An 18,847-nucleotide genomic window follows, 5' to 3' on the forward strand; every position below is an offset into this window, starting at 1 on the left:
TCAAAACCCCAGCGAGATATTACCTTATAACTGTTAGATTGGCTATCATCAAAAAGGAAAAGATCTCTTTTGCCCCATGTGGTAGCTTGGATAATAACCCTCTAATATGTTTATGTTATAATCTCTGGACTCTGAGAAAATGAATACATTACCTTTTATAGCAAAAAGGACTTTGCAGATGTGATTAAATTTAGAATCTTGAGATGGGAAGAATATCCTGGATTAATTAAGTGGACTCAATGATACAGTCCTAAATATTCTTACCAGGGGAAGACAGAAGGGGATTCTACTATAGGAGAAAATGCGATGGGTAAAGCAAAATGCTATGCTTCTTGCTTTGAAGGTGGAATAAGGGACCATGAACCAAGGAATGGAAGGAATACAGCTCTAGGAGCTAGAAAAGGCAAAGGAATAGATTTTCCCCTAGAGTGGTGCAGAGAGGACACCCCTGCTAACCACCTTGATTTCAGGCAGTGCAACTGATTTAGAGCTTCTGACACCAGAATTATTTTTTTTAAAGGATTTTATTTATTTATTCATGAAAGACAGAGAGAGAGAGAGAGAGAAAGAGAGAGAGAGAGAGAGGCAGAGATATAGGCAGAGGGAGAAGTAGGCTCCATGCAGGGAGCCCGATGTGGGACTTGATCCTGGGACTCTGAGATCATGCCCTAAGCAAAGGCAGATGCTCAGCTGCTAAGCCACCCAGGTCTCCCTGACATCCAGAATTGTAAGAGAGTAACTGTGTGTTGTTTTAAGCTCCTCCTCCCATCTAAGAAGATAAAAGATAACACGTGGTGGTGGATGTAGATGTGCAGGAAAGGGAACTCTTGTGCAATGTTGGTGGGAATGTAACTTCATTTAACTACTATGGAAAACAGTATGGAGGTTTCTCAAAAGACTAAAAGAAGAATTTCATATGATTCAGCATATGGGTATATATCCAAAGGATATGACAGCAGGATATTGAAGAGATAACATCTGCACTCCCAATTTTATTGCAGCATTATTCACAGTAGCCAAGATATGGAAATAATCTAAGTGCCCATTAATGGATGAATGAATAAAGGTGTAGTATGTGTGTGTATATACATATACATAATAGAGTATTATTCAGTCATGAGAAAGAAGGAAATCCTGCCTTTTGTGACAGCTTGATGGACCTTTAGGTCATAATGCTAAGTTAGAGAAGTCGGACAGAGAAAGACAAATGTTGCAGTGATATCACTCATATGTAGAATCTAAAAAGGCTGAACTCATAGAAACACAGCACAATGGTGGTTACTTGGGGCTGGGGGTGGCAAAACTGGGGAAATGTTGTTAAAGGGTACAAACTTGCTACAAAGATGAATAAGTTCTGGAAATCCAATGCACAGCATAGTGATTATGGTCAGTAATACTGTATTATATACGCTAAAGTTACTGAGAGACAGAATCTTAAATGTTTCCAAAAAAGAGATGATAGGGGATCCCTGGGTGGTTCAGTGGTTTGGTGCCTGCCTTCGGCCCAGGGCGTGAACCTGGAGTCCAGGGATCGGGTCCTGCGTCGGGCTCCCTGCATGGAGCCTGCTTCTCCCTCTGCCTGTGTCTCTGCCTCTCTTTCTCTCTCTCTCTCTCTCTCTGTCTCTCATGAATAAATAAATAAAATCTTAAAAAAACAAACAAAAAACAAAAAAGAGATGATAATTATGACTTAGCTAACACTAAGGTGGTAATCATATGGCAATGTATAAATGTGTCAAATCAACATATTGCATGCCTTAAAAGTTACAATGTTATATGCCAATTATATCTCAAAGCCAAATCAAACCAACCAACCAAAGATAATGGGAGGTTGTTATTTTGGTAACTTATCTCCTACTACAGGTTACTTTCAGTATTTCTCTCTTACAAACCATGTTGCAGTGAACATGCTTGTATATTTTGGATTGTAGGGCATTTGCACCTCTTTTAGGTTTTTCTAAATTACTTTTCTGAAATTCATCTTTGAACTTATTTCCATCCTTTTTTTCTTTTACAAAAAGCTTTTGGGAAAAAGCCCTTTTTTGGTAAAAGTTATTGTAATGTACTACTTAAATAATAAGTCGGTTGACTAGGGACAGTTTCTAAATAGCAAAATTATTGAGGGTACTAGTGCTATATATATAAATTTTATTTTATGAAATATTATCTAAATTCATATTTTTAATTTTGTTGACTTGTTACTGAAATTAGACTGTGAATAGTAGTTTGCCATTCATTTAGGTGTTCACCAATTAATATGATAGCTAATACCACATAGGCCTTTAAAAATCTTTGTTTTGTAGTACATTTGCCTAATCATGAACTGGAATGAGTAGGTTTTGGTGGGTTACCAGGTAGGAAACTAGTTATGCTCATAAATGTAAATGTCTGACTAATTTTGATAAATTTAAATCTGACCTCATTTTGAATTTCATTTATTACATAGTTACTGATTCTTGTTATTTTCTGATAAATTAAAAAAGAAAATCAACCTCTGCAGTCATTTATTTATTTATTTTTTGCATCCGTTTTTCAAAGACATAGCTTAGGCATTGCCAAATGTTAATAACTTTGTAGCAGTTGCATCACTAATTCATTGAAATCTCTTGGAAAAAATTTTTTATTAGTACAGAATATGAAAAAAGTAAAAGTTCGCTCCTTGTAGTATTAATGTTAATTTATTTTTCTGTTAAGGCAACATAATTATTTCCACAGCAATGTTGTATACATGAAGTATTAAAGAAACTAGGAAAACATCTAGAGCCGTTAAGAATTATAAAACACTATGGCAGAAAGTAAAATTGATTCTAAATTCTGGCAGTACCAGATAGATAAGGAACATATGTTTATTTACTCAGTCAAGCATTTTAAATAAAAACAGGTCAAATTATTGGTAGGAAAGAAGAAGTAATTAATAGAGCATAATACAGAGACCACATTTTTTAAACTACAGACTTTTAGCTGCGTACAAAGTTCTCGTTCTCTGATAGCCTGAGAACACACATAACAGCACATGCCTTTCTGCTCTCATGCATGATGCAGCCAAATGCCATCAGCCTTTTTTCCTTTCTGGCATCGCACAGTATTTTGTGTTGGCCTTATTTCCTCTTGTGTGCCTGTTTCTACCTTCCCTTCTGGCTCTGGCTTCATTTAGCCTCCTGCCTCAGGTTCTACCTGTTTGCCTGGCTCTGGCTGTGTTTATTTTCCATTCTCTGCTTCCTTTGTCAGCCCAGAAGGTCCCATATCTCCTGCTTCTGCCTACTTAAAGCTCATTTCCTTTTCTCTGCTCAATGCTTATACTTACCTCCTGGCCCCAATAAACCTCCCTCTTCTGACTCGTGCACATAGAATTACAGTGATTTGAAACCTATATAGGGTGACCCAACAACCTGTCACATTTGCATGTATAATAGCTAATTATAAGGGCACCTAATGTTATTTGGCTATTTTTAAGTCTTAACCCTCTCTCCTAAACTTTAGGCATATCCTCAAAGTCATGGGGAACTCAGAAGATCTAGATTTGTCCTGAGGTTATAAGGTGTAATCTATTGCTCATTAACTGTAGAGGAGTGTTTTTCAAACTGAGTCATGAAATCAGTTTTGTGGAAGTATAACTAGCAATTAAAAACAAAGTTGTGAATTGAAAAGATGGTATTATTGTGCATTGTATTTTGTAAGTATTGTTTAATGAAATTTTATTGTATGCATTTATATAAATGTATGTATAAATATACATTATATGTAAAATATATTATTGTGGGCCAACTTAATAAATATTTGAATGTCATTGCATAGAAAATTTACTTTTAGCTTTGGCTGCTTTCAGATGGTACTTATTCAAAGAGATCATTCCAGGGGCACCTGGGTGGCTCAGTCAGTTAAGTGTCCAACTCTTGATCTCAGCTCAGATCTTGATCTCAGGGTCATGAGTTTGAGCTCTACATTGGGGCTTAGAAAAACAAAATAAATCAGAAGAGATCATTCCATATGGTTGTGATCAACTTTAGAAGCATATATAAAAAGCCTTGAGTTAGTGTAAACTACATCAAATTTATTGTAGAAGCCCTTGAATTCTATCACAACCTTTGCATAAGCTCCAGAACAACATTACCCTGAGATGCCTGACTTCACATCATACTTCATCTAGTAAAGCCACTGTGTAAACTGGGATTCCAAAGTGTAATTCAGCAGCATATGGGCATTTGAAGCTCTCTTGCAGTTCTGGTCTTATGCTACTTTGGAAGTGACTAGGCTAAGAGGATTATTGTTCTGAAAGATGTGTATATGTTGAAGTGCTTAGTCATCTTCCTATTGAAATCTTTTTTTTTTTTTTTTTAAAGATTTATTTATTTATCTTAGAGTGAGCAAGCAAGCACAGGGTGGGGCAGAAGGAAAAGGAAAGAGAAACTTCAACAAACTGTGCTGAGTGCTGAGCCCAACTTTGGGCTTAATCTCATGACCCTGAAATCATGACCTGAGCCCAAATCGAGCCCAAATCGAGCTTAACCAACTGCGCCACCCAGGGGCTGCCCTATGGAAATCTTATGGGGGGAAAGATGTATATATATAAAGAAATCTTATGGAAATTGAGTTCATTTCTGTTCTTTGAGCAACTCTGTCATTGTGATGAGGGTAGAAAGAATTGTTTAGCAAGTCCCCTCACTAAACGGGTGGTGCTAACTGTAAATCTCTTCCTTGGACCCTTTGAAAATGGATTTTACATTTAAATGTGTAAGATCGCTTGATTTTTTTAAACTGCTTATAAGCATACAGTACGCTGGATGGTTCTTTTTTAAACTAGATGATATCTTAAAAATATTATATATATATTTAATTATGAGAAAGTATAATTATATTAGAGAACATTTGGAAAATAGAGGCAGGAAGAATAAAATCACCCACAATCTTGCCACTCTAATAAAAATAGTAATAATATTTTTGATGTATTTCATGCTTATCTTTTTTTAATCTGCTTTTGAAATAAAAGAACTTAGAGCTAGTCTCTTAGATAATATCTTAACACCTCTTCTGGACCCAATGCTATGTGACTTACAGTGATGCTGCTGAGATATTTCACAATGTGTGTATTTGTGTCATTGTGTGTATTCACTTAATCAGATATAGATACTCTTCTAATGTGGACTAATTTGCTGTGCTGCTCACTCTGAGTTATTCTTGTAATCTACTATAGAAAAAAGTTTTTCATTCTTCACAATTTACTTGGTTTCTCAATTGTAAAAGGTAATGCCCCTATTTTTGTAAGCAATTGTGAGATTTTTGAGGATGTATTTTTCTCTACAAATCTCTAGAAATTAATGATAGTTTAAGTGTTTAATGCTGTGACAAATCACCGAATTTTCTGTATTGTCTCCCCATATATAAGTGGATCAGTTATTTTTGACTCCTCTGATAGCACAATTAAGTAGTTGTATTCTATTGTATAATTTAGGTAGCTAGAGAGCCATTTTCAGTCTTATTTTTGCAACCACATAAATATGACCACGTAAATGTAGAGTCCCAATTATGTATCCATTCTGCCTGATGTTTTTCAACATTTACTAGGTGCCCAGCATTGTTCAAAATTCTTGGCTCTCATAGATGAATAAGACATAATTCCTGCTTTCAGGGGGCTCACTTACATGAAATTCTTAGGACTTTACATACTGAATGAATTTGATTAATATTTTTGGTTATAGTAGTTTACTATTTTTATGTAAATTTTATTCACTTACTTTGAATACAAAAGTCACAAAAAATTTGCAATGAAAAGTTTCTTTTCCAAACCTTTCTCCTATTCACCTATTGTCCTCTCCATAAGAGAATATATTTACAGAAATGAAATGAAATATTTTAAAGTCAGGAATAATTATTTTGAATATAGTTTTGAAAGGAAATTCAGTTTTGAAAAAGGGTACTTTCACTTATTGTGTAAGAACTATGTGCACTATTTAATCTTTTAAATATTTTTTATCCAGGATTATCACAATTTTACTAATTACATATAGAGGCTCAATTAAATAAGTTGCTCATGATCACATAAATACCAGGTAACATAGCCAAGAAATAGGATTTGAGTCTGTCTAAATTCTCCTGAGGCCATTTTCCTTTCACCAGCTATTTTATATCAAATTAATGCTTTGGAATTTCAGTTGAGTTATGTTAAAAGTTTGTTAATTGGTTTTCCCTCAGAAAATGGAAAATAGATCTATACCTCAAACTGATAATGATAAGCTTGAGTAACTAGTGAAAGAAATTTGGGAAAAGATATATAAAGAAAAGATTACAGTTTTTAAATGATACACTCAAGCATTTAGTTGCTCATGTTAATATAAAAGAAGAATTAAAAATACTTTTGTCTTGAATTACCTTCCATTGTGGATCTCTCTCTTTCTCTCATCCATTTATCTAAACCTAGAAAAAATTAAGCTTGCATTCTCTGAGCAAATACCATCTGGTAGTGAAGGAACATCTTTGGTGTCAGGGGGAAAACAATTTGGCATTGAAGAGTTGCCACATATATAATCGAGATTGATTATGTAACATTTGTGGACTAACTAACTGTATTATGGAAAAGACGTCAGCATTCATTGACAACCTAACGATTTGATGAATGTTCTCTTCCATTATTCATAAGTATTTCAAGTATTTGTGAGTGGCTCTTTCTCATAGGCAAAGGTAATGACAGCTAGAATTTAGGAGCCGTAGTTTTAAAAATATTGATCTATTTGCTGTGAGTAAAATGCCAAAAAAAAAAAATTTAGTCCTTTTATGCATGTATACAAATGTTAAAATAAATTGGCATTAGGAATGTGGTTGTTAATGAAAATATTCATATTTCTCCCTGAATATGTCCAGATATTTACATAGGTCTTATGGCAGAAAGGTGCATAGAAGAAGAGAACTAGAGTGACAGATTAGGGGGGGAATTCTGAATAGATGGGGGCAGATGTAGTACTAGCTTTAAGCACCAATGGTAGAGGTCAGTACAGGGAGAAAGTGGCCTCTGGTCTATCTTATTACTTCATTTTACAGTTACAATAGAGAGTAGAAGAACTCTTTCACAATGTAATCTGTTTTCTTTGTCCTCTCTCCCCATTTTTGTAGTTCTGATATTATAAATGTTTGGCAGCTTAGTTTAATCTCAATCTTTTCATAATATCCTCAGCCTCCTTTTTCTTTAGATATGGGTTCCTTAATAAGATCAACAATAACATAGTCTGTGATATAGCCAGGTTGGATTGTTGGGAAACCCCATTCTTTTCTCTTGAGTGAGTTAGATTTCCCAGAGCAGAATCTTCCAGACTTCATCCTAGACGGCGTATGCCTGGCTGCTAGTGCTTGGGGGACCATGTTGGGGGAAAAGCTGGAGTTTTTAACATTCATTATATAAGATTTCTTTTAATTTGTCCGTGTCCAGTATACCACCGCTGTTGTCATCTCTGCCTGGTCTCTGCGAGTTTAATCATACTGTTTTACTTTCTCTAGGGAAGATGCTTGTTAAGCTTCTGCTGAGGCTAGGGGGAGGCATGGAGTGAGGGGGGGAATCTGGGTCCTCATGTTGTTAGTCAAGACACTTTCAACTTTTTTTTTATTCTCACTTTTACTCTATTTCTAGAGTTATCTGGTCCTGCCAATTCTTGAGCCTTCTGGGATTTGATGATGTTCATTTACCACTTTGCTTTCTTCAGTGCACGAGGATTCAGCTTTTCAGGATTGCTGACTCATCAGTTACACTTATTTGCTTGCAATTCAATAAATTTTACTAGCATTGAATCCTAACCCATTCTAACAAACAAACTGGGAAATCCTGTCATTGGGGGAGTTTTGGGGAGAGAGAAGGAAACTAAATGCTTGTAATTATAGTTCCATGTCTGATTAATCTAATTGTTTGAGCACAATAGCTTTAATTTATTAATTCTATAGGCTTTATCTATTTATCATCTGTCACTTATCATTATCATCATCTATCACCTATATCTATAACATGCAACTATATATAACTTCGGACTAATATCTTTTTTTTTTAAGATTTATTTATTTATTCATGAGAGGCACAGACTGAGAGAGAGAGGCTGACACATAGGCAGAGGGAGAAGCAGGCTCCTCACAGGGAGCCGATATGGGACTCAATCTTGGACCCTGGGATCATGACCTGAGCCGAAGGCAGGTGCCCAACTGTTTAGCCATCCCCAGACTAATATCTTTGATTCTAAATCCAGCACTGTAGGCAAGGTTCATTCATTTTAGCCTCCTCTCTGCTTGTTTGTAACTTCTTTTTCTAACAGTGAGAAGCCTGGCTCTCATTAGCTACAAGTTATTGTTCAGCTCCTGTATACATGCACAATGGTTTCAGAATTGCTGACCTGTGTAACGTGCAAACAAATTTACCAATTAGACTACAATGTTTAAGTGTAGTTCTTTTTTTGTCTTTAGCACTGGAAGCCTTATTTAAAATATCCTTTCCCATTGTTGCTTAGAGCAGCATTTTTTTTTTTTTTTGTATCAGTGAGCTTTATTATCCATTTCCCAAACAGAGCTGGATTCATTTATCACATTCTGCATTTCATCCTAGGATTCCCCTACCGTTGTATGCAAAATTTAAAAATTTGCATACATTAAATTTAAAATTTGTATACATTTACTCTTTGTGATATATAGCTCTATGGGTTTTTACCAATACTTACAGTCATGTTTACATACCACAAGATCACTTAGAACAGTTCCAATATCCTAAAAATTCCTTTGTTTGATCTCTACGTGTAGTCAATTCCTCCTTGATTTTAAGGGGAAGACTTTTTTTTATCATTAGGTATAATGCTAGCTGTAGCTTTTTATGTTTATCAAATTGAGGAAATATTCTCAATTCATAGTGTGTTTAGAGTTTTTATTATGAATGGTTGTTGGATTTTGTCAAAAATGATATATAATTTTTCTTCTTTAACCTATTGATACAATGGATTATTATACTAACTGGTTGTTGAGTATTGAACCATCATGTCTGGGATAAATCCAACCTGGTCATGGGGTACAATTGTTTTATACATGTTGGATTTGCTTTGCTAATATGTTGTTGAATGTATTTGCATTTGTGTTCATGAAAGATATTGGTCTATAATTTTCATTTCTTTTAATGCCTTTGTTTTTTGTATTATGGTGATGCTGTTCCAAGAGATTGAGTTAGAAAGTGTTCTCTTAAAGAGCCTCCTTGTCTGAAAGAGATTGTAGAAGATTGGTATAATTTCCAACTTAAACGTTTGGTAGAGTTCACGAATGGAACCATTTGGACTTTGGTGATTTCTGTTTTGCAAGGTTGTTAACTTTTGATTCAATTACTTTAATAGATGTTAGACCTGTTCAGATCATCTATTTCTCCTTGTGTGAACTGTCACAGAGATCATCTTTCAAGGAAATGGTTCATTTAATCAAAGTTACTAAATTTCTGAACATAGAGTTATTCTTAATATTTCTTTATTATCTTTTTAAATGTCATGAGATCAGTAGTGATGGACCGTCTTCCATTTCTGATATTAATAATTTGTGTCTTCTCTCTTTTTCTTGACTAGTATAGCTTTAGCTAGGTTTATCATTTAATTGGTCTTTATAAAAAAGCAGCTTTTTGTTTTGTTGATTGTGACTATTGGTTTTCTATTTTAAAATTTCATTGATTTATGCTCTTATTTTTATTATTTTTGTTTTGTTTTAGATTTAATTCATTCTCCTTTTTCTAGTTTCCTAAGATGGAGTCTTAGTTTATGGATTTTAGATCTTTCTTTTGCATCCAGTGTTAAAAGTTTCATCTAAGTACTGTTTTAGCAGCATCTCACAAATTTTGATAGAGTGTTTTTCATTTTCATTTTCATTTAATTCAAAATACTTCAAAATTTTCTTGAGACTTTTTTTTTTTTTTAAGATTTTATTTATTTATTCATGAGAGACACAGAGAGAGGCAGAGACATAGGCAGAGGGAGAAGCAGGCTCCATGCAGGGAGCCTGATGTGGGACTTGATTCCGGAAACTCAGGATCACCACCTAAGCCAAAGGCAGACATTCAATCTCTGAGCCACCCAGGCGTTCCATTGAGACTTCTTTTTTGATCCAGGTGTTATTTAGAAGTATGTTGTTTAATCTCCAGGTATTTTTGAATTTTTTGCAACAGTTTTTTTATTGTTTTCTAGTTTAATTTCTTTGTGACTCAGAGGATACTTTGTATGATTTGTATTCTTTTAAATTTGTTAAGGAACCTGTTAGGGCCCAGAATGTGGTCTGTCTTGGTAAATGTTCCATTTGAGTTTGAGAGTAATGTGTATTCTGGTATTATTGGATGATGTATTAGAGAATGTCATTTAATAACATTTTATTGATGTTGCTGTTCATTCAGCTATGTCCTTACTGATTTTCTGCTGCTGGATCTGTCAATTACTGATTGAAGTGTAAAGTCTTAACTCTATCAGTGGATTTGTCGGTTTCTTGTGGCTTGTCTATCAATTTTTGTTTCTCATATTTTGACACTCTGTTATTAGGTGCATACCCATTAAGGATTATTATGTGTTCTTTGAGAATTCACCCCTTTGTCATTATGGAATACTCCACCTTATCCCTGCTAATTTCCTTGTTCTGAAGTTGACTTTGTCTGAAATTAATGTAGATACTTCAGCTTTCTTTTTATTAGTGTCAGCATGGTGTATCTTTCTCCATTCCTTTACTTTTAATCTATCAGTGTCTTTATATTTAAAGTGGGTTTCTTGTAGACAACACGTTGTTGGCTTTTTTTTAACTCTACTTTGACCTTTTAATTCGCGTATTTAGATCATTCACATTTAAGAGATTATTGATATAATTGGATTAATAGTTGCTATATTTATAACTATTCCATTCGTTGCCTGTGTTCTTTTAGTTCTCCTTTTCCTTTTGTTTTTCTTCTGCTTTTGCTTTGTTTTCCACTATTTTTCTTCCTTCTCTTGTTTATTTTATTTTTTACTTTTTAAAACTTTATTTATTCATGAGAGACACACAGAGAGAGACAGAGACACAGGCAGAGGGAGAAGCAGGCTCCCTGTGGGGAGCCCAATGGGGAACTCGATCCCAAGACCTCGGGATCACGCCCTGAGCCAAAGGCAAATACTCAACAGCTGAGCCACCCAGGCATCCCCCTTCTCTTGTTTAAATTCAACATTTTATATGATTTGATTCCATACATTCTCCTGTCTTAGCATATGAATTATACTTCATTTATAAAAATGTTTTTTAGTGGTTGCTGAAGAGTTCTCAGTGTACTTTTACAACTAATCTATTTTCAGATAACACTATCACCTTAGGGGTAGTACAAGTACTTTATAACAGAGTATTCCCCATTCTTCCCTCCTGTACTTTAAAAATTGCTGTCATTCATTTCATTTATCCATGAGCTATAATGTTACTATTATTACTGTGAACAAAATTATCTGTTAGATCAATTAAACATAAGAAAAATACAATATTTTATTTTACCCCCATTTATTCCTTTTCTAATCCCCTCCCTATTTTTATGTAGATGTGGGTTTTCAACCTGTATCATTTCCTTCTCCCTTTTAACATTCCTTGCAAGGCAGGTATATTGATGATGGATTCCCTTAAGTTTTGCTTGTCCGAAAAAGTATTTAATTTGCTCCCACTTTGGAAGAATTTCCCTGGATACCGAATTTTAGGTTGGTTTTCTTTCTTTCTTTCTTTCTTTCTTTCTTTCTTTCTTTCTTTCTTTCTTTCTTTCTTTCTTTCTTCTTTCTTTTTTCCTTCCTTCTTCCCTTCTTTTATATATATATTTTTAATTAATTTAAAAATATTTTATTTATTTATTCACCAGAGACACAGAGAGGCAGAAATATAGGCAGAAGGAGAAGTAGGCTCCCTGTGGGGAACCTGATGTGGGACTCCCTCCCAGGACTTGATCCCAGGACCCTGGGATCACGACCTGAGCCAAAAGCAGATGCTCAACCACTGAGCCATCCAGGTGCCCCTGTCAGGTCTTTTCCAAGGGCAGTTTCTGTTCATCCTTTTTTCCTTTGAATGGGTAATACTTTCCTGTTTGTATGCCTTAGGGTTTTTTGTTTTTGTTTTTGTTTTTTTTTTTTTTGAAAATTAGATGTTTGAATGTAATGTGGTAACTCTGAAAATAAGATTTTTTTCCCTTCACTGGTTTTGTTGTTTTCTGTTATTGTTTTTGATTTATTTTGTGAGTGTATATATATATATATATATAAATTAATTGTAGGCTGTCTCTGTCCTGAGGATTATCCTGTGGTGTAAATTTAAGGTCTTTTTTCTTTGCTAAGCTTGGGCCTTTTTCTGGGCATGTGTAGTGACTTTACTTTCTCCCATATATGCAGTTACTTTTGAATGTTTCAATCTTTAATGTCTGGCTCCCAAAGGGAAAAAAAAATTGAAAAACAGAGGGGGGTAAATGTTCTGGCCATTTAAATATCCTGGAAATCACTTTAGTCAGAGAGGGGAAGGGCTTCAACAGTGTAAGGAGTTGCAGCAACAATAGCCATCCATTTTTTTGGTCTGTACTTCTGAGATGGGAAGCAGTAGTCTGTGATCTGAGCACAGATCACTGATATTATTTGGAGGACAGAGTCCTTTTCACCTACCCTGACTCTTGGAAGCTGTGTGCAGGTTGCTCCGGGAACAGGTGAACAGCAATGTGCTATGGGTCTGGCAGGTGGGGATTGGATAACTGATATTATGCTAAGAGCCCAAGTTAACCAAAATTAACTGCAGTGTATAGTTCAAGTCTTCTACTGAAGTTGAAAGCCTTCATTGGACTCCACATTTCCAAAATAGTTACATCAGACAGATTTTGCTTTTGCTGTCTAGGTGGGTAGACAGATTCCTATTGCTTTCTACTCCATCATCCTCCCAGAATCTTCGCTGGTGTCTTTATTTGTATCTTACTTTTTTTTTTTCCTTCCTTCCTTGCTCTTGTGTTTCCCTAGAGACTTTCAACTAAATCGTGTCTAAAACTTGCAGTTCTTTTAGTCATCATCTCTGGTCATTATTCAGGAACTCTATTGATTTGGTGGTATAGTGTTGATATTTGAGAAGCATTCAGTAATCTGTCTTTTGGTGAGCCTGAGCTGAGTTAGGAGGAGATTTTTCTTTGATTTTCACACAATGGTAGAGCTCCTGGAGAGAAAATTTATAGAAATGTGGTGGCGCAATAAGATTGGGATCTGTTGGAATTTTAAACTCTCAATCCAGTCCACACTGTGTCTCTAGTAATTAATCAGTTATAGTTAAAAGTATTCCTATAGATAGTAGCTTCAGGTGTGAACTTCTGCCCCTTGGCTTGTACTCTTGGTAAAATGTGATAGTCTGTATCTATTTGTCTGTTTCTTTAGAGTTCAGCTTAGAGGTGTATCCAATAACCTAAACTCTTTGATGGCTCTAAGAAGAGTTGTTGAATTTCAGTTTGTTCGGCTTTTTGCTTGTTGTAAGGATAGAAGTGATGATTTCCAAGCCTTTTTTTTTGTATCAGACTGGAAACTGGAAGCCCTTTATACACATTTTGGAATACAAGAATGCAGGTGTTCATTGCTAATAATAATAGTGTATTATAAAAGAAATATATGATATCATTACATTTTCATATTACCAGTTCTTAAATTATCTCAACATGCATTTTAATCATGTTCAGACATTTTGAGGTTTGAATTTATTTAAAATATTGGAAAAAAGAATGATTTTATACTCTTGATTGTATTTAAAGACAGAATAGTTTTTTTTAACATAGTGTTTTATTAGTTTCAGGTGTAAAATATAGTGATTCAACAATTTTGTACATCACCTAGTACTCCTCACAAGTGTACTCCTTAATTCTCATCACCTATTTGACCTATTTCCCCCACCCACCTCCCTCTGGTAACCATATTTATTGTCTATAGTTAAGAGCCTGTTTCTTGGTTTGTCTCTCTCTTTCTCTTTTGCTTATTTGTTTTGTTTATTAAATTCCACATATGAGTGAAATCATATGATATTTGTCTTTCTCTGGTAGACTTATTTTTGTTAGCATCATACTCTCTAGTTCTATTCATGTCATTGCAAATGGCAAGATTTCATTCTTTTTTTATGGCTGAATAATATTCTGTTGTATGTGGTATATTCTTTATCTATTCATCTTTTTTTAAAATCTATTCATCTATTGATGGATGCTTGGGCAGCTTCCATAATCTGGCTATTGTAGATAATGCTGCTGCAAACATTGGGATGCATGTGTCCCTTTGAATTTAGTGTTTTTGTATTCTTTGGGTAAATACCTAGTAGTGTGACCACTGGATCATAGGGTTGTTCTCTTTTGAACTTTTTGAGGAACTTCCATACCTTTTTCAGGAGTGGCTGCACCAACAGCATGAGTGCTCCTTTTTCTCCACATCCTCATCAACACCTGTTGTTTCTTGTGTTGATTATAGCCATTCTGACAGGTGGAAGGTGATAACTCATTGTAATTTTGATTTGTATTTCCCTGAGAGTAAGTGATGATGAACATCTTTTCATGTGTCTGTTGGCCACCTGACAGGATAAATATTTTGACTGCCTTACTATGATACATGTTTTATTTGGAAAGCTGATGCAAATATTTGTATTATTTCACATATAGTTATTTTACAAAGCCCAGAAATACTTTCTGAATTGGTAAATAACATTTTTATGTGTGTTAATTTTTCAAGTAAAGATTTTGAAATTAGGAACTGACTGGTAGATTAATATTAATTTGTTTATGATGAAAACTTTTGTCACTAATTTCAAAAGCAACATGATTCCTTGCAGAGATCACCCAAGAATTCTTTGACAATATTGTTTCCTCATTTACATATTTATTTCAATATTTATTGTTTTTAACATAAATTTCATTTGGTGAAGGGTAATCTTGCATTGCTGTCCATTTTGATGAGCTGATATGGTTATCTTTCTTTGACATTATCTGTTTGGGGCCTATTTTGTTCTAAAATGTTAAAAGATTTTTATCTTATTCTCCAGGAAATATATAGTAAGTTTTCAGGATAGAATCCAGTGTCACTCTTTTAAGTTTTTTTGTGTTTGTTTGTTGATAGGATATTTGGTGCTAAATATACTCTTTTATTATTAAATTATTATATGACTATATTTAAATACTAAATAATGTGGCTTTAACTCTAAGATAAAAGTATTACACTTTTTTGAAGTTTATGCAGAGAGCACAGTATATTCCTCTTTGGTTTAATATAGAGATACACAATTACCAATTATATTTATTCATCGGGACACAAAAATATATAAGGGTATATGTTTTCATTTATTGCTTATATTATTATAAATAGGAACACACTGGAGAGGAAAATCAGTTTGATCTAAAAAGAGTTTAATGCACAGTGTTAATATAATTTCCTTATGAAAGTACTAGATTTTGGTGACCAATTTTAGTTACCAATTCTTAGCCTTTCTTTGGGAAAGTAAAAGCTGGTGAACTGATCATTGGTCATAGGTTTGCCTCTCAGGATTGGTCCTAGGTAAAGTGTGAGAAGCCAGATTTCAGAGGAATTCAGTACCCTTGGGTATGATCTTTTTCTGCCCTGTAAATATCCAGTGCTATTTCAGTGAAGCACTGAGTTGATTATAGTTTAAATGCATTTTTAGTCTGTTATCTTATATGAATAATTTACTTTAGCTTATAAATGTTTAGAATTTAATATACATAGTTATTTTAGTAGTTATTTTTTAGGTAGATTGGGTACATACCGCCCAATTATTTTATCTGCTCATTTAAGCAATAAATAAGTTCATCTGTAAGGCTTTTAAAATACATCTATAAAACTTACATTTTATTTAAAATATTTATGCCTTCAATTTATATTAAGGAAGAACTTTAAAAAATAAAGAGGAAATCTGTTTATCTTCAGTAAACCAAATGTAACTGTGTTTAATCTGGTACTTTAAAATAAGTATTTTAAAAGCTTCAATATCAGTATTAATAAAAATATGCAGAGAACTTGAGGACTAAATCAGGGAATCATTAAAGCAGTAGTAGAGTTCTAATATCAATCCTTTATTCAGAACAAGCGATTCAACTTCTCTTTTTTTGTGTCAGCTTGTTTTAAATGTATAATTCCAAGTAGCAAAGCACTAACTGTTTCTATGTAGCAAACCTTATTTTTCACTTTTATATGACCACAACCTGTAGATAGAAAATTCTTCTTAGTACAGTGCACTCAGTTGTGCAAACTTATCTTTTTAGGGTCAAAGAAGAACACAAACCACAACCGACACAGTAAGTAAATGTATTAAGAGTGCAGTAGGCTTGATTTCTGTACCTTTGCCATATTCTGCTTTCTGCACCTTGTATGGTATTAGCTTACACTAATACTGGATAGGCTGCAGCTAGTGTGTCTTCTGCTTTTCTGACTCTCTGGCTTGTAAGAGAGCTGCCTGCAGCTTCTTACTTCATCCACTTATGGACTGGATGTAGTTTTTTGCTGACTGCTTGTGGACTGGTAAAGTGTTCAAACTTAATTTCCCTACATTCTGACTGCCTGATGATAATTGGCGCTCACATTTCCATTGGCTGTAGCTTTTTGTGCCTGTGTATTTTTATTATTATGGGTAAGAAAACATTTGACCTACGTTGTTATTCATTTGGTTATTCAGTCACATTATTTGCTTATTTAAACAGGTGGTTTCCCTTTAGTGGGATCACTGAACTGGTAAATAACGTTCTTCAGCCCCAGCAAAAACAACAAAATGAAAAGGAGCCCCAGACGTAAGTAAGCTGATCTGTATAGACTAAATATTATCTCTAATAGCATGACATACTGAAGAGTATGCATTAAAATGCTGCCCTGGGAATATTATTCCTCAGAAACAAAAATTGTTAGGGTATGAGTTTGATACTTTCATCTTTAATTATAACGGAAATCTAAAAGGAAAACAGGATAATTTATAGGGTAGTAAAAATGAAGAGAGGTCATTCTCCCCTCAGTTTTAGTATGGATAATATAAACTATGTTTGTCATGTAAAACATCTTTCTCTAAGTATGCAGTGTATTTTTAAGTGTGTTTCTTTCAAAAATAATTCAGAGGACATTAAGAAATATTACCCACCCACCCCAATTTAGTCTTTGAGTTTGGGAAAGATTCTTTTAAAAAAAGGACAAGCAGGTTTCTTTATTGTGTTACTTCTGAGTGTCTAAATATGCTCCAAAGGGGTTAGAACATACAGTGTTTACTAATAATATTTGACCACTGAATCCTGTTTTCACCAAACATTTCATTAAGTTGACATAATTTGGGAAACGTAGCAGTTTATTCTCACATTAACCGGAAACATTAAAGAAAAGTCAATTCCATTTATTTTAGTTTGTTAGCAGAATAGAAAACATTCTTTAAAAAATTGTTCACACATATCTTTTTAAGTTGATGTAAGCAATATTATGTGTATTTTGAAGTGGAAGTAACTGAGAATGTGAGAAAGATTGTATCTATTTAAATTCTAATCTCTCCATGGAGACTGCCTTCTTACTCCAGGGTGCTCTTACAGCTCAGCCTCTATGCTTTTTAAAAGTGGGAGTTCTGTTTTATGGAGAAGATGGTTTGTAGGGAGGGGCAGAGGGAGAAGTGACATGAACTCTAGGAGAGGATAAGAATGACTATTCTAGGAGCCCTCAGATGAAATATTTGGAGAGTTTCATCTTTGCCTTTAACGCAAACTAGAGGATAAATATCTTTTTGTCTTATTATGGCTGAGGGTAATCTGCTCATTTGTTTTATGTTACTTGTATGCATTTTATGGTAAATTTTGTCAGTGTTTTAGTTTCAACCAACCTAAAATTATGTTGTGGCATACTACTTCTAATAGTTTATAAGAGTCTCCTTTGGGGCAGCCCCAGTGGCTCAGCGGTTTAGCGCCGTCTTCAGCCTGGGGTGTGATCCTGGGGACCTAGGATCAAGTCCCATGTTGGGCTCCCTGCATGGAGCCTGCTTCTCCCTCTGCCTGTGTCTCTGCCTCTCTCTCTCTCTCTCTCTCTTTCCTTGTGTCTATCATGAATAAATAAATAAAGTCTTAAAAAAAAAAAGAATCCCCTTCACCCCTATCTGCAGATATGTTCCAAGACCCCAGTGGATACCTGAACCAGCAGATGGCACATAATCCCTATAGTTACTGTTTTTTTTTTCCTATACATACATACCTATGATAAAGTTTAATTTATACATTAGGCACAGTAAGAGATAAACAGCAATAACTATTAATCAAATAGAACAATTTTAATATGCTCTAATAAAAGCAATATAAATGTCGATTCTCTCAAGATATCTTTTATAATACTCTTCTTGTGATGATGTGCGATAATTAAGTGCCTATATGATGAGATAAAGTGAGGGGAATGACATAGGTCCTGTTACATAGAGGTGTGCTACTATTGACCTTTTAAGGAGGATATGTTAGGAGGATCCTCTGCTTCCAGACCACAGTGGATCACTAAAAGCATGGAAAGTGAAACTGAGGATGAGGGCTGGGGGTGGTGTCTACTGTATATGTAGCTCTAAAATGGGAACTGTTGCTGTATTTGATCTAGATGAAGTCAAGACTTGTGTTTGTTCTATTTGCTGTTTTATCTTTGGCATCTAGCAGAATGCCTGATCTGTAGGAGGAACTTAGTAAAACTTTTTTTCACAACTGATTTTATGTGTTTTGTCCTTTTATACTATAAGAATACTGTGCTACAAACAGTAGAAATGAATTTAGTAAACTCTTCTAATAAAAAATTGTAATAAAATGGCAAGCTATGTATTATTTTGGTGATTATCATTAAGTCATTAAAATATCATAAAATAGTAAAAT

The 18,847-nt window shown here is 34.4% G+C and overlaps 1 protein-coding gene across 38 annotated transcripts in view; it reads left to right on the forward strand.

Moving 5' to 3' along the window:
• RIMS2 (regulating synaptic membrane exocytosis 2) overlaps positions 1-18,847 on the forward strand; it is a 580,692-nt gene that overhangs the window by 67,116 nt on the left and 494,729 nt on the right. For 23 of the 38 annotated variants that reach the window (XM_077846871.1, XM_077846876.1, XM_077846877.1 and 20 more), the window contains exons 2-3: positions 16,247-16,279; positions 16,682-16,768. The exons of the other annotated variants lie outside the window; for them this stretch is intronic. In XM_077846871.1, coding sequence (XP_077702997.1) covers positions 16,247-16,279; positions 16,682-16,768 — 120 coding nt within the window. The remainder of the gene's footprint in view (positions 1-16,246; positions 16,280-16,681; positions 16,769-18,847) is intronic. 38 annotated transcript variants of the gene reach the window in all.

This window comes from Canis aureus, chromosome 14 (genome assembly GCF_053574225.1).
Source record: "Canis aureus isolate CA01 chromosome 14, VMU_Caureus_v.1.0, whole genome shotgun sequence".
In the NCBI taxonomy this organism is placed as follows: domain Eukaryota; kingdom Metazoa; phylum Chordata; class Mammalia; order Carnivora; family Canidae; genus Canis; species Canis aureus.